The sequence below is a fragment of the Triticum dicoccoides genome, chromosome 5B (assembly GCF_002162155.2).
Source record: "Triticum dicoccoides isolate Atlit2015 ecotype Zavitan chromosome 5B, WEW_v2.0, whole genome shotgun sequence".
In the NCBI taxonomy this organism is placed as follows: Eukaryota; Viridiplantae; Streptophyta; class Magnoliopsida; order Poales; family Poaceae; genus Triticum; species Triticum dicoccoides.
The window spans coordinates 199,959,641-199,982,328 of NC_041389.1; the positions used below are offsets into that span (position 1 = coordinate 199,959,641).

General features: G+C 45.9%; 1 protein-coding gene across 1 annotated transcript; it reads left to right on the forward strand.

The window, feature by feature from the left end:
* The first annotated feature begins 741 nt into the window (after positions 1-741).
* LOC119308074 (GDP-L-galactose phosphorylase 2-like) lies at positions 742-4,548 on the forward strand. The gene is made up of 6 exons (XM_037584188.1): positions 742-1,430; positions 2,010-2,113; positions 2,575-2,880; positions 2,971-3,156; positions 3,546-3,806; positions 3,917-4,548. Exons 1-6 carry the CDS (start codon positions 1,316-1,318, stop codon positions 4,235-4,237), a joined length of 1,293 nt encoding a protein of 430 aa, XP_037440085.1. The 5' UTR covers positions 742-1,315; the 3' UTR covers positions 4,238-4,548.
* The last annotated feature ends 18,140 nt before the right edge of the window (positions 4,549-22,688 follow it).

The following is a 22,688-nucleotide window of genomic DNA, read 5'->3' on the forward strand; positions in this document are numbered from 1 at the left end:
CTATTTGTGGTAATAATTTTCCTATTGTCAAAGGCCATGTTTGATCTCCAAATGTGTTTTGGGTTTTAGTTCAGGAAGGTGACACCAATTATGTGTTTGATCTCCAAACGTGTTTGAATATAATTAAGTCAAGGAATCTTCACGGTAAAGTTGTATGTCATATACCTTGCGCCATTTGGCTTTGTGTTGCTCGAATAAGACAACAAAATATGCATGCTACCCTAACTGGTAGCTAAAACCCACTTTTACTAGCAAAGTCAAATATTTTCAAAACACTTTGGGTTTGACATGGTCTTTGCGCTTGCTCAAACATAAAGTCATTGAAAAATGCAAATATTTTCAACATGCTCATGGTATCAAATCGCACTCTGCGCCATTTTGCTTAGAGATAAACTAAAATGTGTGCGCGCATCATCATAGACAACAATCTTCATTGTTTTTAATTAAAGGAGGTAAATTTGGTTATCATATGTCCTTTCCCACAACTAAACCAACTAAACACATGGAAAAAATAAATCAACACACACATGGATTCAGCGGGTCTCTGCGCCATATATTCTTGCAAAATGAGAACTATTTACATCGACAACATGGTTTTAATAGGTCTTTGCGGCATTTGGCGCAACTGGTCAACGTATCTGAAAAAAGAAGAATAGAATCCCCCTCTCGGAGTTGTATCATCTATACCACTCATCACGCATATGCCGATGTATCATTTATACCACTCATCACGCATTGCCAGGCCACAATCCGAAGACAGGGAGGAAGCGAAAAACCCACCACCACACGAACGGATCCGCCTCCCCCACCATTGTCGTTTTTAACGCCACCCACTCCCCCTCCGGCTCTGCTCGCCTCCCAACGCTGAACCGAACCCACACACCGCCATCGCCACGCCCTCTGCCTCGCCGGAGAAGAGAAGAGAAGAGAGGGAGAGGGATTTCGGATCCCTCGCGGCAGTCCCAACTGGAGCTTCACCCTCTCCCCTTTTGGGCCGTTGAAAGTCATCACGGCTAGCGTTGCAGCCTTCCGGCGCGGCCACGCTGCTGCGCAGGTGGAGCCAACGGCCACCATCGCTTCCTCCAGCCCCGCCTCGCACGGCGGCCGCGGGGCCCTCCCGTCCGCCGGCGGCAGCCCATCTGACCTCCTCTTCCTCGCGGGCGGCGGTCGCCTCTGAGCCTCTCGCCCGCCCACTAACCAAATCCCACCCTAACCATCATCCGCTGACTGACTGACCGACTGACTCACTCTCCGAGAGAGAAACAGAGGAGTACAACCAACAGAGTGGGAGACTTTTCTTTGTAAGACGTTGGAGATGAAGCTGACGATTAAGAGGGTACCCACCGTCGTGTCCAACTACCAGGAAGACGCTGGCGAGCGGCCACGCGGAGGGTGTGGGAGGAACTGCCTCGGACATTGCTGCCTGCCTGGTGAGCCTCCTTGCCCTGGGTGAATCTAGTGTCGTTTTCTTCCCGATTCAGATCGGAATCCTGTTGCTGTAATGATTGTTTTGTTTCGGGTCTGTTAGATGCTTATGGAATATGCAAAATTTTATTGCTATTTTTTGGTATGCAACTTTTTCTTATGATGTTTCTGTGGATAAAGGAAATATCTTGGTTTCTCCAGAAAGCTGGGATCTTTACAAGTAAACAATTGCGTTTACCACTTTTAGAAATGATATCCTTTACTGAGGAATTTTACTATTTTAACTGTTATATAAAACTGTCACTGTGGGTGTTTTTTTCGCTTGAACAGATGTAATTTCTTTTTCCAACTGTGGGTAGGTAGGCTAAAAATAAGAGCCACAGGTTTTACTTGCATGTTTGAGGATTTTAGGGATCTGGAGGAGAAAGAATTATATTGAACTTCTAAAAGTTTGTTATCTTGTTTGAGGATTTTAGGGATCTGGAGGAGAAAAAAATTATATTGAACTTCTAGAAGTTTGTTGTCAGCAGAAGCAAAGGTTTTTCCGTCTGTTAAATTAACATCTGGTTGCATTTTCCGAGCAGTTTCTGAGCTTCCTGTCTATGCTTTCAAGGCGAATCCAACAAAGCTGCCTTTACAGGAGGATGCTGTTCCTACTGATTTCTTCATCAATCTCCTCCTTGGGCAGGTAAGCAGAAGTTCACCACTAGTAATTTTGCACAAGAAGTTTGAATAGTGTAGAATTTGTTATGGACGACATTCATAAATTGCACTAGCTTCTAGGAGAGTACAGAGATAATTTTTGAAAATATTTGCCATGCATAGTAAGGTAGGGGCAATCTGTTAGGCAAGCAGTAACAACTGCTTACACACTTAAGAGTAATATTCTTTAATTGCCGACATGTCGACATGCATGTGTAACCGTATATTCACTTCTTTGGTTTGTTTGTTTACTGTTGTTTATCTAACCGGCAGACCGCAGATATATTTCAAATAGCATCGCTGGGGGGTGGGGGGTGGGGTGTATCTTGAATAACCATAATTAAAAAAAAATAGTATGTCAATTAGAGTTATCCCAGCTCACTGCGATACTAAATTAGACTATACCAAATCTTTTGTAAAATTAATATCTTGCTTCGCACATTGCAGTGGGAGGACAGGATGACCCAAGGCTTATTTCGATATGATGTCACTGCATGTGAGACCAAGGTGATCCCTGGCAACCTTGGTTTCGTTGCCCAACTAAATGAAGGGCGCCACCTCAAGAAACGTCCTACAGAGTTCCGTGTGGATCGTGTGCTTCAACCATTTGACTCTGCCAAGTTCAATTTCACCAAAGTTGGCCAGGAGGAGGTGCTCTTCCAATTTGAGAACAGTGGTAGTGATGACAGCTACTTCCTGAGGAGTGCCGCAGTCACTGTTGCTGATCGTGCTCCTAATGTTGTGGCAATCAATGTACATCCTGGCCCTGTGCCAATCTATTTAATTTCCAGCTTGTGTATTCTTAGTGCTGAATTGCTGATACCTGTTTTTGACATTTTGAAGGTGAGCCCAATTGAATATGGCCATGTTCTTCTTATTCCCCGGGTCCTGGACCATCTGCCTCAGAGGATTGACCAAGAGAGCTTCTTGCTAGCACTGCACATGGCGGCTGAGGCAGCTAGCCCATACTTCAGGCTTGGTTACAATAGTTTGGGTGCCTTTGCAACTATCAACCACCTCCACTTTCAGGTATTGTATTTCAGATTGCACTTTAGCTTACTTTTCACAGAACCTCCTAGTTGTATAGCAGTATCCATTATTGTGTGTGGGCAACAGTATTACTGGACTGTATTCTCTTGTATTCTCTAGATATATCACAAATCACCCATCACGCACAGTTGAGGATCTCTGTTTCTCCTTGGGGCTATGGCGCTATGTTTGACTTCCTCAGTTTCATTGAAGTTGTGGGTTCCTTGCTTCAGAAAAGCGACAAAGCTGGAGTCGTGGTTTCTTGACAACGGAAATTAGCCTCGCCATATGTGTGCATTTGGCGTGAACAATTTAGCTGAGAAATCAGCCTGTTCATAGCATGTCTACCTTTGTGTAGTAATGTTTATGTCAATTATTTTCCTCCACAGGCATACTACTTGACAGTGCCTTTTCCTGTCGAGAAGGCAGCTACCCAGAGGATTCCCCTTGCTGAGGGCGGGATAAAGAGTGGAGTGAAGGTGTCGAAGCTAATGAACTACCCCGTGAGAGGGCTGGTTTTTGAGAAAGGCTACACCCTGAATGATCTGGCCAATGTGGTTTCCAGTGCTTGCATTTGGCTGCAGGACAACAATGTGCCTTACAATGTGCTCATTTCAGACTCTGGCAGGAAGATCTTCCTCTTTCCCCAGGTAAAATCATTATTACATGGTTGCCTATTTTTTCAGTTCTTACTGAACTATAAGTTGATGAAATTTACTAGTAATTTAGCTCAATAATCCAATCCATTTCCAAAATGCAGTGCTATGCTGAGAAGCAGGCTCTGGGCGATGTGAGTCAGGAACTGCTGGACACACAGGTGAACCCTGCTGTTTGGGAGATCAGTGGCCACATTGTACTGAAACGTAGGGATGACTACAAGGAGGCATCAGAAGCTTCGGCATGGAGACTCCTCGCCGTGGTCTCTCTGTCGGAAGCACGCTTTGAGGAAGTGAAGGCCTACATCTTTGATGCTGCTTGTTTGGTTCAGTCCCAGGTGGAGGAGGAAATTGATGACGCCATTTATGCACCTGTCCCGGTTGGCCCTTCAGCTGTTGGGGAGGGCTGCCTCGTAATTCCGTGAGACGATGATTCAAAAGGTTATGCCCTAGTAAGTGCCGAGGTCTTCATCGTCGTCATCTCAGTCAGTCATTGGTCGCCTAGCTTCGCAATAGTTGTGGTTGCTGGTCTTAATAAAAATCCATGTGATCGAACTGCCTGGTGTACTCACTCTTGTTTATTGTTGTTATCTGTTTCTCTCCTGTGGAGAGCAGTACTCTGCAAATATTTCCCAGAGCATCATGTGCTCTCTTTCTGTGGCTCATGTACTCTTTCTGTTGCTTGGCACCGACTTAAATATGAACATAACATTGTTAGTAGATAGAGTATCTGTTTCATCGTCGTTTCAAGGAGTGCAACAGTTTGTCTATACTTGGTTGTATATATGTTCACTAGCACATATGCTTGTGCATTGCAACTGAAGAAGTAATGGACATGTACACCAAAATGTATATATCAATGCGACACGACAACATCCGGACAGTGCCACCCGACGGCAGCAGGGAGACGCACGCTGAGGTTGAAATCTACTCCTTCCCTTTGTTAGCGTTATCTCACAAAGTCTTAAAAATGGACTACTAATGCAAGATTGATGTACTCCGGACGGATTAATTCAATAAATTCAATAACTATAGAGTCTCGCTCTTAGCGACGATCCTGAAATTTCGTATTACTCCCAAAGCCGTTAAATGTTTATTGAAGCGACCATACATGTAAATCCAACAATCTTATTTCGGGCCTTTGGGACAGGAGGAGAGTTACAATTCCACAAAGCACAAATATTTTTTGTCCTTAATCTACAGAAAAAAGGTGCAATGCAGGCCTTCCGAACATACTTCATTTAACATATCTAGCCAATTTAAATGGGGTAAAGCATATATACGTATTCGCTACTCCTTACTCCGCAGAAAAAAGATGCAATGATGGCCTTCCTAAGGCTAGTTGTAATGGGGAGTATCATATATTAGGATTATGCATATGATACTAGTCTATAATACTACCTCCCTAATGAGCCCGCTAACCATCCCTGCAGCTCCGCGGTGAGCCACTGACCCGATTCCCCCTTGCCCCGTCGTCCCTAGCCTCCTGTAGCTGCCGCCCCCTTGAGCTCCGAAGCTCGCCGCCGCCGTGCCTCGTCGCCGTCGTGGCCACAGTCACCGTAGCGCCCAACCGAGCACACCCACGTCCTCACCGCACCGCGTAGAAGCCGTAGGTGCCAACCCCGCATCTCCGCAGCCGTTGTAGCCTCGACCCCGAGCTCAACCGAGCTCCGACAGCCGCCACGGTCGTCGCCGTCGTCGGTACCGGCCACCTCAGGCACGGCCACCACCACCGTTCGACGCGCGGGAGCAAGGGCTCTCCAACGAGCCCAAGCACGGCCTCGCCCGTGCCCTGTAGCGCGTTTCCGCATCGCGCCGCCGTCTCGGGCCCCGCCGGCGTCATGTCGCCGGTGGGTTTGACCTGGGGTTTGACCCCCCCAGGGTCACTGACGCGTGGGCCCCGTCGGCCAGGTGGTCAGATTAGTGCTAATCACCGCTTAATCAACCCCCCTGACACTGACAGTGGGCCCCAGCGCCACTAACCCCTAATTAGGATTAAATTAACCCTGTTAAACCCCCCTGTCACTGACGTGTGGACCCCACACATCAGGTTTGACCTCAGCCAGCCGCAGTTGACCACTGACGTCATGCTGACGTCATGCTGGCGCAATATTTATATTTCTGGATTTAATTTAAATCAGGAAATTCCAAAATATTATTTAAACTTCAAAAATTCATAACTTTTATTCTGTAACTCCAAATTGGACAAATTATATATGAAAAATGATCAGAAAAATCCAATCTATCCATCTGTACTATTTTCATGCATGATCAAACAAGTTAAATTGATGTTTTAAGCAGAACAAGGAAAAGCACTTTAAAAGGCCATGTTTGAGTTTGAAATTTGAATCTTTGATTCAAATTTGTTCAAACCCTTCTGGTTTTAGTTGCATTAGCCCAACACACTCATATTGCCATGTTTCATGCATGCATCATATTGTTGCACATTGTTTGGTGATGGTTGTGTATCGGTGTCCTTTGCGACAGGTTCTGCCTCCGAGGAGTACCGTGATTACCCTAACAAAGAACCGTATCAGTGCATCGAACCATCAGGCAAGCAACCAACCATTTGATCATATCGATACAATCCCATGTTCTCGCTCCTGCTCTCTTTTACTGCATTAAGACAACGCGTTTCAAACTGCTGTGTGCTATGGTAGTTGAACCCATTTCCTCTGCATGACCTGTCATTGCCACAGTAACTAGATGAAACCCACTAGCATGTGTAGGAGTTGTATGAGCCATATGTATGTGTTGTTCCTACCTTGCTATGCCTGCTATGCTTAGAGTCGTGTCAGGTCTGGTTCATCTGGGTGATGGGCTAGAGTGAAATGATTATGTCGGTAATGAGAGTGGTGTGGTGAACACGATTTGGTAAAGGTATCGATGAGAGGCCATGTAGGAGTACATGGTGGGTTGTTTCATTGAAGCCGACCTTAAGCACTGAGATCTGTATGTGTGATTTAAGATACAGCTACTACCATGCATTGGGCCCTGAAATATGACCCCGCTCGACTTCTTATTCACCCTAGCTCTCTGTCCAGGAGTTGCAAGTAGTTTCTGGTGTTTGTAGTCTACTGGAGGCCGTGGATAGCGCTGACCGTAGGGGTGGGCTGTGATGCGGTAGGTACGTGGCCGGGTGTACCGAATACCCGTTAGGTATCTCGGGAACCCTGTTCACATCGTTCGGGGCCGTATGGGAAACCTCGGCCGGACTCCCTGCGGATGGAACCTGGATAGGCGATAAACCTGGACTAGAGGCTTAAGTGTTTAGGTAGGTCGTGGTCTACACCCACGTCGGCTTTCGCTTGAAGTCTGCCGAGCACATGTCGTGTGCAGACGCTAAGTGGTGGAAACATGTATGAAGAAGTACACCCCTGCAGGGTTATCATAATCTATTCGAATAGCCGCGTCCGCGGTAAAGGACTACTTGGTTGCCTATATAGTTCATAGACAAGTAAATGGAAACTACTAAAAGCCTCAAGATAAGTGTGAGTGCCGAGGATGGCTCTTCCGTAGGAAGACGGAGGCGGATCCTCGGTAGTGTATTGAATTGGTGAGTAGTGGACTCGTGTGCGCAAAACCATTTCAAGTTGAAGTATCGTAGGATAGTCTAGCCAAGAGTCAAAGCTGGCTTGCTGCAATAACTCCACCAACCCTTCTTGATAATATGCATGTATGTAGGATCTGATGTAAGTCTTGCTGAGTACCTTTGTACTCATGTTGCTATAATCTACATTTTTACAGAAGACGCTGCAACCCCTTCTGATGGGTTCAATGTAGACGTTGACATCAACGAGTAGGCTAAAGGCCCAGGTGGTGACCCTGAGCTTGTGAAGGACCACGTAGTATAGCTAGGCTTTCCAAGCCTCTTTTATTTTACTAGTTGTCTGTACTCAGACAAGTTACTTCCGCTGCTGGTTTGTATGACTGTATGACTTGAATGCTGGGTCGTGTGACCCATATCTTTGTGTATGCTATGTATGGCTCCCTGAGCCTTAAATAAAGTACTTGTGTCATAGAGTCATGTTGTGATGCTTCGTTGTATTTGCACATATCGAGCATATTGTGTGTATGATTGAAATGCTTGGTATGTGTGGGATCTGACTACCTAGTTGTTTATCTTTAGTAGCCTCTCTTACCGGGAAATGTCTCCTAGTGTTACTGCTGAGCCATGGTAGCTTGCTACTGCTCTGGAACACTTAGGCTGGCCGGCATGTGTCCTTCTTCGTTCCTGTGTCTGTCCCTTCGGGGAAATGTCACGCTTTGAGTACCGGAGTCCTGTTAGCCCGCTACAGCCCGGTTTACCGGAGTCCTGCTAGCCCAGTGCTACAGCCCGGACCCACTTGCTGATGACCGACATGTTCGAAGCTGGGTCATGGATGCCTGTCCCTGTAAGTCTGTGCCACTTTGGGTTTACGACTAGTCATGTCAGCCCGGGCTCCTTATCATATGGATGCTAGCGACACTATCATATACGTGAGCCAAAAGGCGCAAACGGTCCCGGGCAAAGGTAAGGCGACACCCGTGGGGATACCGTGCGTGAGGCCGCAAAGTGATATGAGGTGTTACCGGCTAGATCGATGTGACATCGAGTCGGGGTCCTGACATAAGTCATGATCACCGAATGCACGTGTACAGTGATCCCAGAGATCAATGCTCACTGAACACACAGAAGCTGTCTAACAAGAGTCTTACATCCATACATACCGTATTACACAAGTAGGACCATTATGGTCGAGTCTTGAGTATAACATCGCAGCGGAAATCTTCGTCGATAACTTGGACCCATGCCATCTGCCTTAACCCTAGAGGCATTCTGACTGGGAAACATCCTAGCTCGCATGTTCGTCGCCAAAGTATTCTTCATCATATCCTGTTCTTTCATGCCTGGCCAATAAAATAACCAGTGTCAAGCCAATGAGTACTTTGAATGTACTCGCAAGCAACCCACGTTTTGGTCCGAGATACAACAATGCATGATATAGGTAAATTTTTGCAGAAAGCTAGTTTTGAGTGCAATGACATGTTCAACAACTTGTAAGACATGCATCAAGAGAATTTAAGTAACCATGAGGACAGGTTACATGTATCAACATAAAAAGAGTGGGCACCAACCCATCTCAATCATGTCAAGTCCTTGACTTGACCCAAGTCATTTTATCAACACACACACTCGGTTTGTAAACAAGTGGACGTAGCCCAAGAGCGGTTACCCAATTGTCCTTGACCGTGGACACGGCTATTCGAATAGTTTTACACTTTGTAGAGGTTGCACACTTTACCCACAAGATCTGGGGAACTTCCGTGTCATCCACGACCCGCGATACCTCAAGTATCCGGGGTAAGCACCCGATCACTACCTTTCCCTAGACGACACTAACATGGAGTCCACTCGATTGGTAGTAACCCCCGTGCCTAACATTTCACATCATAAAGTTGTGGAGCCTTGGTCCCATTTCATCACATACCACAAGCACGGGGTACCAACGGTGTGTCCGGTGCCCTGTGAAAACAGTCATGGCCGCCCTACCTGGCACGACCCCGTCTCGAGAGAGAGCACCAACTCTCCCCCGTCACTAGTAATGCAGGCTCCAAGCTAGTATCGGCCTAGGTAATCAATAATGCCCTTTCCCATATAAGGGTAGAGTGGTTGCGCATGTAAGGTTGGAATAACGGTCGCAATTTAAACCAATCCGTTTTTGAAAACAACACACACACTTGCCTCGGTACACCACTTCGTCATCAAGTGGCTACCCAACTCATCATCTCCCTCGGGCATAAGTGGCACCCAACGGGGTTTTCGAAAAGTCCTTTGAAAGTACTTTATCTCCATCACTATGCATATTCCCGTCCCCTTTTTTTTGCGTAGCACTACTTTAGCACCCTATCTACTCCCACCGGCATAACCCTCATAAGAAGGTAGGGTCATGCACAATGCAAGTATCAACGAGGAAGTAACAAAGGCAACCAACCCACGTGGTTCACCATCTCATCATGATTCCGATGCAACAATACTAAAGGGCTATATGACATGCATAAATAGGGTTTCATAGACATGGTCAAAGGGCTGCTTGCCTGGTTCATCAGAGTCTTCAAGTCTTCGGGTCCTTCTCCAAGTACTCCGTCTACTTCGTCAACTAATGTCGGAAACAATCACAATAAGCAACACAACAACGCAAAAATAAAAGTGCTCTAAAAATGTGAGTTGGACTTTTCTAGGATACCTCTGGTCATATGTGGGATGACCAAAGTGGTTTCATTAGGATTTGATCAATGTACATCTCTGAACATTTCAATATGATGGAATCAAGGGGTTTATGGATTTGCAAGAAGTGTACAGAAATATTTTTTTTAAAAATGAGCAAAGGCACCCATTTAGCAAATCATGATTTTAGAAGCATCTGGGAGTTGGTTTCACTGGATTTGGAGTTGAAATGAATATAATATGGATTTTGGAAGTGGACTTATGTGGAGAAATGACCTTTTTAAAAGGTTCAGTGAAAACCAAGGACAACAAAAGGTCCACTGTGGCCTATTAAATAGGACTTGATTTATAGAGTCTCTGGAAATTTGAATCATCAAATTTGGAGGTAATATGAATATTTGAGAGATTTTACAAGTTTCTGGAAAAAGAAAAATGAAAGGTTTAGGCTTATACCTAAAACACGCATCAGGCGAGGGATAGCCACTGGGCCGGCCCAGTGGCTCAGCTGCGCGTGGGAAGGGCCACGTCGAAGGCACCGTCAGGTTTTACGCTTTTGCTGCAGGGAAACGGCCCGCAGCGAAACCATGTCCACTTAACTCATGGGCCCGCCCCACTGTGCCGCTGACGCGCGGGGCCCACATGTCGGGTTCGTCCCCCACCTCCCGCTCTCTAACAGAGGCGAGGCAGGGGAGGCAGGGCCGAACGCTTGCGGGCGTGGGCTCCGGTGGCACAGGCCACCTCCGTCGATGCCCGACATACCGGCGGGTTCAGGAGAGTGTGACGCACCCGCCGAGGTGCGCCACGACGGCTGGGGTGGAGGGATGCGAGCGGTGCATCGCCCGCAGCGGACGGAGGCGACGGTGAGGTTGGGGCATGGCGCTGCAGCCGTGGAGAGGATGAAATGAAGCGAGGGAGATATGCATGATGGTGGTGGAGATGTTCTGAGGCCATGAGGTGAAGAGGAGGGGCTCGGGTCAGCACAAATTTAACCAAAGTCCGGCGGCTCGGCTCCGGCCATGGAGGTGCAAGGAGGGCGCGGGGAGAGGAGTGGGTCGGTCCAGGGGGTGCACGGGAGGGAGAGAGAGGCAAAGGAGTAGAGAGGAGGCTCGGGGGTGGCCTTAAATAGAAGGGGGCGAGGCACAGCGGGGCCGTGCGCCGGTGAGGTCGTAGTCATCGCTGGAGGCCACGGGAGAAGAGGGCGTGGTGTCTAGGGTGTTCCTGGACGTCGACTACGTCGGGAGAGATAGAGAGAGGGAGTGGGGAGAGGTCAGAGGCACGCGCGTGTGAGCCGCGACATTGGCACGCTTGGGCGGCCGGTGTTTGCTAGCGCGGATGCGCGGGGAGGAGGAGAGAGGAAGGGGACAGCGCCGTGGCGTGTTGCAAACGTCGAGGCACCTCGACTGGCGCAAGGGGAAGGCTCGAGGTGGTCAGGGGACGCGGCATCACCGGTCGGGAGCACGCTGACGTGCTCCATAGCGCGCAAATGGCCGGCACCCGCGGCTTTTTCTCGCGTCCTCACGCGCCCACTTGCGTCTGGCGTCTGAAGGAGGAATAAACAAGAGGGGTGGAGGCTTTGGATGCTCTGGAACTTGCCAGGAGTGAGAGAGAGATCAGAAAGGGAGGAAAAAGTGGCTGTCCAGAGGAGAAAAATGGATCCCTGCCCCCCTTCATCATTGCCTCTCGGGCAGGGAAGCACACCAGAGGTAGAGGGGGACTAGGGGGGCTGTGGTAAAAAGGATAACTCTTGGAGCTTAGTGGAAGGGGATAAAACATGAATTTTAACTTTCTGCCAGAAGGTGTTTGATGGTGGTTTGGGCAAGCAAATGGATTCCAAATGATGTGAAGATTAACAGGATCAAGTGTCATATAGAAATGGGGTTTATCACCAAGTTGGAGCTCATTTGGAGGAAGTTGACAATGCAACTTTGGTAAACCCTAGAAATTAGCAGAAATGGCTTTACCAAGATTTAGTCATGCAAATCAATTCTCCTTGATGCACAACTTGGTGTAGTGTCATCATTTGAGGTTATGAACATGCCCACAAAAGTTTAGATCAAAAGGAGAAAGTTTCTAATGTAGAGTTGTTCAAATTTGGTTCTGGATAGGAAGGGTTTTGGGGCACTTTGATCAAGTTAACTTGTTCTCCAACTTGTGCCATTTGGTCTAGATGAATAATTAGAACATTTGAGCATGTTCACAAGGTTTGGGAACATTTGGAAATGTTTGGCAATGTAAAGTTGCTCAAACTTCAAAATGGACAGAAATGGTTTTGAGGAGATTTTATGATGTTATATTGTTCTCCAAGTCATGAGACTTGGCAAGATCATCTAATATGTCATATGTGAGATGATAGAATTTTCTTGGAATTTTTGGAGAATGTTTCCTTTGTAAATATTTCAAAAGCTTGAAATATTCAGAAAGGGTTTTTGAGGGATTTGACCAATATTTTGAACATGACCATGTGTTGAAACTCCTATATATGGACAGTATATGTCTACTGAGTTTCCCTAGGTTTTTGTCAAATATTTTTGAAACAGTAAAATGATTTTTCCCTAATAAAGACCATTTCTGGCCTTAAGAAAAATCTTTTAAATAAAATAGGAAAATAACTTCTAAAATTATATTTTTGTGGTTTATGGGAGTCCTACATATAATAGGATTCAAATATATTTTTGGAAATATTTTTACTGCCCTTAATTAAGTACTTGTAGTGCAAATCTCAATTCAGGGGTTTTTGGAAAACTAGTTTTTGAAAATACTATTTGGCCAAATTATTTTTGTAAGAAATTATTTTTATGTCCTATACACATGGAATGATCATTGGTCAAGGTTTTTGGATCAAGGGGAAGGAGTATAAGGGTTGGAGAATTTATTTGATTTTTAGAGCACTTGCAAACAACAGTCAAACATTCAATCAAAGCAAAGACAAAACACTCAAACGTTTTTGTCAAACCACATTTTAGCATGATTTATTGACTTAAGCATTCTGGCATGAAAATCAGGGTGTGACAGACCTACCCCCCTTACAAGAATCTGGTCCCCGAGATTCCCAAACTAGGCGTGGAAAGGAATATGAAAACTGGATCCGGGGTAGTCTTCAAGTCCTCATGTTGCTTCTGCTTCCGTGTAGTGCTCCATTGAGCTTGAAGTACTTGATGATGTGGCTTCATGTATGATGCTCTTCTTGATCCAGGTTGCTAATGGGTAGCTCGCGGTAGGTTAGATTGGGCTAGGGGTCGATGGCTTGGTGGTCAATGCCGTCGTAGAGATCGGGTAAGTTAGGAAGTTGGAAACACTTCTGGGGTTGTGATGCATGGAAAGCGTTGTGCACATTAGGTAACTCAGGTGGCAACTCCAGCTGGTAACTGTCTTCTCTTCGTCTCGTAGTGATCTCAGAGGGGGTTGTTAAATCTTGGAGTGATCTCGAAGGGGGCCGATGAATCTTGGTGAGGGTCTCCTTGTCATGGAAATGCTTGGTTCCTTAGAGACAAGTGGCTTGCAGATACACCTGGCCTTCGACGCGGATGCTTACTTCTTGATGATGGTGGTAGTTCTCCCTCCTTGGCATGGCGGTCTTCAAATGTTCCTGGACTAGCTGAACGGCTCTTCTTCCATCTCTTCCGTCTTCGGGTGGACAGGTAGGTCACCAAATGATGATGACAACTATCTTGTCTAAGCACTCCATGAAGTCTATGGGGTACGTAAAGTAGGCTGGGGAATTAGTGGTGGTCTTGTTGAGTGTGGGCCAAGGTGGTTCTAGATCTATTGTGAAGGCACTAAGGTCCTGATCGACCATGTTGTGGCTTGGTAGGGCTTAAGGGTTTCAAGGATTCTAGTGTGCGAGTGAATGTTTATCATCCCATCCTTGAGCACAGTTTCTGAGATGCCAATACTTCTACCTAGTCTTCACCTCATATTACCAAAAGAATCATCTTGTATAGGTCAACTCCAATCATCACTCATGTTATTCATATCCTCATGGATCTCGAGAGGAGGTCTAACAAAATCATATATGTCTATATTCCCCAAACTAGTATGTATGTCTACCCCTAAAAATCCATGGGTAGAACATATAAGCTACTAAGCTTGAACGTGACAATCCAAGTGCTCAGCCTGTTCTTCCAAGGTCTAAGATAAAGCACCTCTATCCTAAGGAAACACGTCGTATGCCACTCCAAAATCTTGTTTCCTTCCTATGAATCAACTCCAACAACCCATTAACTTCCATCAATCACTACACAATCCATTAATTCTACAAATCCAATGTTTATGGTGTTCCACATGATCTTCTAATGCTCCTATAATCCCCAAACACTTGAAGGGGCTATTTTTGCTATAGTCAGTCTACCAATTCCCATCTTCGGGGTCAAGTAACTTCCAACCTCAAGCTTATATAGATCCCTAATTCAACTCTGACAATTAATCCAATCTCTTAGTTTATTGTCCACCGAGAACATGGTATCGCGTTCGAGATCATCAGTCTAAATCCAATTTACTCCGAACCATGTAGGCATACTCAACATCCATATTCAACTATAATCACCTACTAAAATCCAAATCTCTTGTCCAACGGGAATTCCTACATGTTCCCCCAAGTCTTTTACGTAATATCAACTCTCTCCTATCAATATCCCATGGCTAAGACAAATCCAAATACTTCCAAGAATTCCAGCTTGCGAACACAATTATCCTACTAAATCCAATTTACTCAGGAGTAATGAAAGCTATGCTACTCTATAATCATGATCCCACCAAGTTCATCTACCAACATGGTAGCCTTATAATCCACCAAAGAGTCTCGGATAATTCCTCAAAGTCATTGATATAAACTCATCAAGTCATTTGCCCTCTATTCCTATATCCTCAGATTTGTCCTCCCTATGGCATCGTCAGTTCTGGTGCTATCTTAGGAAGATAATGTGCTCGTTCACTATGTCCACTAGTTCCCTAATGAACCCAGTGATAAGCAAGGTTACGGAGGCTTAACAGGTTCTCTTGCAATTCTGTGGGTTAAGCACATGGTTAAGGATTTGAGCTGGGTATCTTATGAAGTCCCGTAGGGTCTAGGAATGGGTTCCTAATCTTGAGGAGTAGACATAACACTACTGGGTTGCACTTGGTTGAGGAGGCTGCAACAAAAGTCTCCAGTGCTCGTTGGTTGTCGAAGTAGAATCCTCGGTGTACCTTGTCTTGCCGGTCTTTGGTTGAGGAGAGAGATGAGAGGGAGAGGTAGCATAGAGGAGGGGAATGCCTATTAGTGCAAGTGCAAACAAATAGGTGCAAAAAGGGCCAAACCAAAGAAACAGGGTAAGGAAGGTGATATAGTCGCGTACTTGTTGCCTAGGGAAAAAGTGCGACCTATATCAAAACACAAACAAATAAAAAAAACAAGCAACACACAATCATGGTTCTATTCGAACTATCATACAGACTCGACTGCACATAGGGGGCACACGACTCATCCTACCCTAGGGGTTCTCGGACTCAGTAGTCGTGCCTTGTGCCTCATGCAGTCTTCTGAGTTTTCCTCAGGTGTTGCTACATCTCTCGTAGTTGTTCGATGAAACAATCCGAGTTGAGCCTGAAGATTCTTCAACAACTTCTTGCCTGTTGAAGTGATGGGGTGAAGGTGGCTCCTCATAACTGGCATTGACTTGGTCTTCTATTGTCTTCTTAATCACGATGATCCCTTTTTGTCTTCTATGCCGTCGATGGTACCAGGTAGGTAATCCTTTATGCAATGACATTATCAAGGCATAATAGAGGTCCATCATGTCGGTTACGTTGATGACAACATCGACACCAAGAGCGCGGGATGAAGAGAACCGTTTTCCTGCTCACTATAGTGAGGCGGACCAAACGGCTAGGTTCTCATCCACCAGTGGTTGCCGATACAACAACGGTAGTGACAGGGTTACTCTATTAGCGATGTATATCATGATCTTGCATATTCTATGCCCTGATCATTGTAGGCTAAGGTTGCATCATCTTGGGGCAGTGTCAAGGGTGTCACCATCTCCTGGGTCTTCAGGTTCTCATTCCTTGAGGATGTATCTTCTGTTGGTATCGTCTTGTTGTGATGTCGCCAATCTTGTGTTCAGGAGATGTGGGTGAACGTCTGGCAAGGCATCTTCCTTCTAGATTATCCGCGAGGATTACAAGGAATCCAGTGGTCAGGGGCATAAGGGTTCTAGCGACCAAAGGTTTTGAAGGTGAAGAGATTAATAAGGAAAGTATACCTTAGTTTTCGAAAAACTGAGAAGGGAAGAGAAGTATAGATAGTTTTGAAAACTAGTAGTTGTTTTGGAAATAGTTTTACCCTAACTAACGACCATGCTAACTAAGGCTTCCTACAGTCAGGATGGCTCTGATACCAGCTCTGTGGGGACCCCGACTCATAAGTCGTGATCACCGAATGCACGTGTACAGTGATCCCAGAGATCAATGCTCACTGAACACACAGAAGCTGAATAACAAGAGTCTTACATCCATACATACCGTATTACACAAGTAGGACCATTATGGTCGAGTCTTGAGTATAACATGGCAGCGGAAATCTTCGTCGATAACTTGGACCCATGCCATCTGCCTTAACCCTACAGGCATTCTGACTGGGAAACGTCCTAGCTCGCATGTTCGTCGCCGAAGTATTCTTCATCATATCCTGTTCTTTCGTGCCTGGCCAATAAAATAACAAGTGGCAAGCCAACGAGTACTTTGAATGTACTCGCAAGCAACCCACGTTTTGGTCCAAGATACAACAATGCATGATATAGGTAAATTTTTGCAGAAAGCTAGTTTTGAGTGCAATGACATGTTCAACAACTTGTAAGACATGCATCAAGAGAATTTCAGTAACCATGAGGACAGGTTACAGGTATCAACATAAATAGAGTGGGCACCAACCCATCTCAATCATGTCAAGTCCTTGACTTGACCCAAGTCATTTTATCAACACACACACTCGGTTTGTAAACAAGTGGACGTAGCCCAAGAGCGGTTACCCAACTGTCCTTGACCGTGGACACGGCTATTCGAATAGTATTACACTCTGCAGAGGTTGCACACTTTACCCACAAGATCCGGGGAACTTCCGTGTCATCCACGACCCGCGATACCTCAAGTATCCGGGGTAAGCACCCGATCACTACCTTTCCCTAGACGACACTAACATGGAGTCCACTCAATTGGTAGTAACCCCCGTTCCTAACATTTCACATCATAAAGTTGTGGAGCCTCGCTCCCATATTCATCACATACCACAAGCACGGGGTACCAACGGTGTGTCCGGTGCCCTATGAAAACAGTCATGGCCGCCCTACCTGGCACGACCCCGTCCCGAGAGAGAGCACCAACTCTCCCCCGTCACTAGTAATGTGGGCTCCAAGCTAGTATCGGCCTAGGTAATCAATAATGCCCTTTCCCATATAAGGCTAGAGTGGTTGCGCATGTAAGGTTGGAATAACGGTCGCAACTTAAACCAATCCGTTTTTGAAAACAACACACACACTTGCCTCGGTACACCACTTCGTCATCAAGTGGCTACCCAACTCATCATCTCCCTCGGGCATAAGTGGCACCCGACGGGGTTTTCGAAAAGTCCTTTGAAAGTACTTTATCTCCATCACTATGCATATTCCCGTCCCCTTTTTTTTGCGTAGCACTACTTTAGCACCCTATCTACTCCCACCGGCATAACCCTCATAAGAAGGTAGGGTCATGCACAATGCAAGTATCAACGAGGAAGTAACAGAGGCAACCAACCCACGTGGTTCACCATCTCATCATGATTCCGATGCAACAATAATAAAGGGCTATATGAGATGCATAAAAAGGGTTTCATAGACATGGTCAAAGGGCTGCTTGCCCGGTTCATCAGAGTCTTCAAGTCTTCGGGTCCTTCTCCAAGTACTCCGTCTACTTCGTCAACTAACGTCGGAAACAATCACAATAAGCAACACAACAAGGCAAAAATAAAAGTGCTCTAAAAATGTGAGTTGGACTTTTCTAGGATACCTCTAGTCATATGAGGGATGACCAAAGTGGTTTCATTAGGATTTGATCAATGTACATCTCCGAACATTTCAATATGATGGAATCAAGGGGTTTATGGATTTGCAAGAAGTGTACAGAATTTTTTTAAATGAGCAAAGGCACCCATTTAGCAAATCATGATTTTAGAAGCATCTGGGAGTTGGTTTCACTGGATTTGGAGTTGAAATGAATATAATATGGATTTTGGAAGTGGACTTATGTGGATAAATGACCTTTTTAAAAGGTTCAGTGAAAACCAAGGACAACAAAATGTCCACTGTGGCCTATTAAATAGGACTTGATTTATGGAGTCTCTGGAAATTTGAATCATCAAATTTGGAGGTAATATGAATATTTGAGAGATTTTCAAGTTTCTGGAAAAAGAAAAAGGAAAGGTTTAGGCTTATACCTAAAACACGCATCAGGCGATGGATAGCCACTGGGCTGGCCCAGTGGCTCAGCTGCGCGCGGGAAGGGCCACGTCGAAGGCGCCGTCAAGTTTTACACTTTTGCTGCAGGGAAACGGCCCGCAGCGAAACCGTGTCCACTTAACTCATGGGCCTGCCCCACTGTGCCGCTGACGCGCGGGGCCCACATGTCGGGTTCGTCCCCCACCTCCCGCTCTCGAACAGAGGCGAGGCAGGGGAGGCAGGGCCGAACGTTTACGGGCGTGGGCTCCGGTGGCACAGGCCACCTCCATCGATGCCCGACATACCGGCGGGTTCAGGAGAGCGTGACGCACCCGCCGAGGTGCACCACGACGGCTGGGGTGGAGGGATGCGAGCGGTGCATCGCCCGCGGTGGACGAAGGCGACGGTGAGGTTGGGGCATGGTGCTGCAGCGGCGGAGAGGACGAAATGAAGCGGGGGAGATATGCATGATGGTGGTGGAGATGTTCTGAGGCCATGAGGTGAAGAGGAGGGGCTCGGGTTGGCACGAATTTAACCGAAGTCCGGCGGCTCGGCTCCGGCCATGGAGGTGCAAGGAGGGCGCGGGGAGAGGAGTGGGTTGGTCCAGGGGGTGCACGGGAGGGAGAGAGAGGCAAAGGAGTAGAGAGGAGGCTCGGGGGTGGCCTTAAATAGAAGGGGGCGAGGTGCACAGCGGGGCCGTGTGCCGGTGAGGTCGTAGTCATCGCTGGAGGCCACGGGAGAAGAGGGCGTGGTGTCTAGGGTGTTCCTAGACGTCGACTACGTCGGGAGAGATAGAGAGAGGGAGTGGGGAGAGGTCAGAGGCGCGCGCGTGTGAGCCGCGCCATTGGCGCGCTCGGGCGGCCGGTGTTTGCTAGCGCGGAGGCGCGGGGAGGAGGAGAGAGGAAGGGGACAGCGCCGTGGCGTGTTGCGATCGTTGAGGCACCTCGACTGGCGCAAGGGGGAGGCTCGAGGTGGTTGGGGGACGCGGCGTCAACGGTCGGGAGCACGCTGACGTGCTCCAGAGCACGCAAATTGCCGGCACCCGCGGCTTTTTCTCGCGTCCTCACGCGCCCACTTGCGTCTGGCATCTGAAGGAGGAATAAACAAGAGGGGTGGAGGCTTTGGATGCTCTGGAACTTGCCAGGAGTGAGAGAGAGATGAGAAAGGGAGGAAAAAGTGGCTGTCCAGAGGAGAAAAATGGATCCCTGCCCCCCTTCATCATTGCCTCTCGGGCAGGGAAGCACACCAGAGGTAGAGGGGGACTAGGAGGGGCTGTGGTAAAAAGGATAACTCTTGGAGATTAGTGGAAGGGGATAAAACATGAATTTTAAATTTCTGCCAGAAGGTGTTTGATGGTGGTTTGGGCAAGCAAATGGATTCCAAATGATGTGAAGATTAACAGGATCAAGTGTCATATAGAAATGGGGTTTATCACCAAGTTGGAGCTCATTTGGAGGAAGTTGACAATGCAACTTTGGTAAACCCTAGAAATTAGCAGAAATGGCTTTACCAAGATTTAGTCATGCAAATCAATTCTCCTTGATGCACCACTTGGTGTAGTGTTATCATTTGAGGTTATGAACATGCCCACAAAAGTTTAGATCAAAAGGAGAAAGTTTCTAATGTAGAGTTGTTCAAATTTGGTTCTGGACAGGAAGGGTTTTGGGGCACTTTGATCAAGTTTACTTGTTCTCCAACGTGTGCCATTTGGTCTAGATGAATAATTAGAACATTTGAGCATGTTCACAAGGTTTGAGAACATTTGGAAATGTTTGGCAATGTAAAGTTGCTCAAACTTCAAAATGGACAGAAATGGTTTTGAGGGGATTTTATGATGTTATATTGTTCTCCAAGTCATGAGACTTGGCAAGATCATCTAATATGTCATATGTGACATGATAGAATTTTCTTGGAATTTATGGATAATATTTCCTTTGTAAATATTTCAAAAGCTTGAAATATTCAGAAAGGGTTTTTGAGGGATTTGCCCAATATTTTGAACATGACCATGTGTTGAAACTCCTATATATGGACAATATATGTCTACTGAGTTTCCCTAGGTTTTTGTCAAATATTTTTGAAACAATAAAATGATTTTTCCCTAATAAAGACCATTTCTGGCCTTAAGAAAAATCTTTTAAATAAAATAGGAAAATAACTTTTAAAATTATATTTTTGTGGTTTATGGGAGTCCTACATATAATAGGATACGAATATATTTTTGGAAAGATTTTTACTGCCCTTAATTAAGTACTTGCAGTGCAAATCTCAATTCAGGGGTTTTTGGTAAACTAGTTTTTGAAAATACTATTTGGCCAAATTATTTTTGTAAGAAATTATTTTTATGTCCTATACACATGGAATAATCATTGGTCAAGGTTTTTGGATCAAGGGGAAGGAGTATCAGGGTTGGAGAATTTATTTGGTTTTTAGAGCACTTGCAAACAGCAGTCAAACATTCAATCAAAGCAAAGACAAAACACTCAAAAGTTTTTGTCAAACCACATTTTAGCATGATTTATTGACTTAAGCATTCTGGCATGAAAATCAGGGTGTGACAGACCTACCCCCCTTACAAGAATCTGGTCCCCGAGATTCCCAAACTAGGCATGGAAAGGAATATGAAAACTGGATCCGGGGTAGTCTTCAAGTCCTCATGTTGCTTCTGCTTCCGTGTAGTGCTCCATTGAGCTTGAAGTACTTGATGATGTGGCTTCATGTATGATGCTCTTCTTGATCCAGGTTGCTAATGGGTAGCTCGCGGTAGGTTAGATTGGGCTAGGGGTCGATGGCTTGGTGGTCACGGCTATTCGAATAGTTTTACACTCTGTAGAGGTTGCACACTTTACGAACAAGATCCGGGGAACTTCCGTGTCATCCACGACCCGCGATACCTCAAGTATCCGGGGTAAGCACCCGATCACTACCTTTCCCTAGACGACACTAACATGGAGTCCACTCGATTGGTAGTAACCCCCGTGCCTAACATTTCACATCATAAAGTTGTGGAGCCTTGGTCCCATATTCATCACATACCACAAGCACGGGGTACCAACGGTGTGTCCGGTGCCCTGTGAAAACAGTCATGGCCGCCCTACCTGGCACGACCCCGTCTCGAGAGAGAGCACCAACTCTCCCCCGTCACTAGTAATGCGGGCTCCAAGCTAGTATCGGCCTAGGTAATCAATAATGCCCTTTCCCATATAAGGGTAGAGTGGTTGCACATGTAAGGTTGGAATAACGGTCGCAATTTAAACCAATCCGTTTTTGAAAACAACACACACACTTGCCTCGGTACACCACTTCATCATCAAGTGGCTACCCAACTCATCATCTCCCTCGGGCATAAGTGGCACCCAATGGGGTTTTCGAAAAGTCCTTTGAAAGTACTTTATCTCCATCACTATGCATATTCCCGTCCCCTTTTTTTTGCGTAGCACTACTTTAGCACCCTATCTACTCCCACCGGCATAACCCTCATAAGAAGGTAGGGTCATGCACAATGCAAGTATCAACGAGGAAGTAACAAAGGCAACCAACCCACGTGGTTCACCATCTCATCATGATTCCGATGCAACAATACTAAAGGGCTATATGACATGCATAAAAAGGGTTTCATAGACATGGTCAAAGGGCTGCTTGCCTGGTTCATCAGAGTCTTCAAGTCTTCGGGTCCTTCTCCAAGTACTCCGTCTACTTCGTCAACTAACGTCGGAAACAATCACAATAAGCAACACAACAACGCAAAAATAAAAGTGCTCTAAAAATGTGAGTTGGACTTTTCTAGGATACCTCTGGTCATATGTGGGATGACCAAAGTGGTTTCATTAGGATTTGATCAATGTACATCTCTGAACATTTCAATATGATGGAATCAAGGGGTTTATGGATTTGCAAGAAGTGTACAGAAATATTTTTTTTAAAAATGAGCAAAGGCACCCATTTAGCAAATCATGATTTTAGAAGCATCTGGGAGTTGGTTTCACTGGATTTGGAGTTGAAATGAATATAATATGGATTTTGGAAGTGGACTTATGTGGAGAAATGACCTTTTTAAAAGGTTTAGTGAAAACCAAGGACAACAAAAGGTCCACTGTGGCCTATTAAATAGGACTTGATTTATGGAGTCTCTGGAAATTTGAATCATCAAATTTGGAGGTAATATGAATATTTGAGAGATTTTACAAGTTTCTGGAAAAAGAAAAATGAAAGGTTTAGGCTTAT

Coding starts and splice junctions, on each gene's coding strand:
- LOC119308074 (XM_037584188.1), top strand. CDS start 1,316: ATGAAGCTGACGATTAAGAGGGTACCCACCGTCGTGTCCAACTACCAG. Junction 2,114..2,574: donor TCAATCTCCTCCTTGGGCAG/GTAAGCAGAAGT, acceptor CGCACATTGCAG/TGGGAGGACAGGATGACCCA. Junction 3,157..3,545: donor TCAACCACCTCCACTTTCAG/GTATTGTATTTC, acceptor TTTCCTCCACAG/GCATACTACTTGACAGTGCC.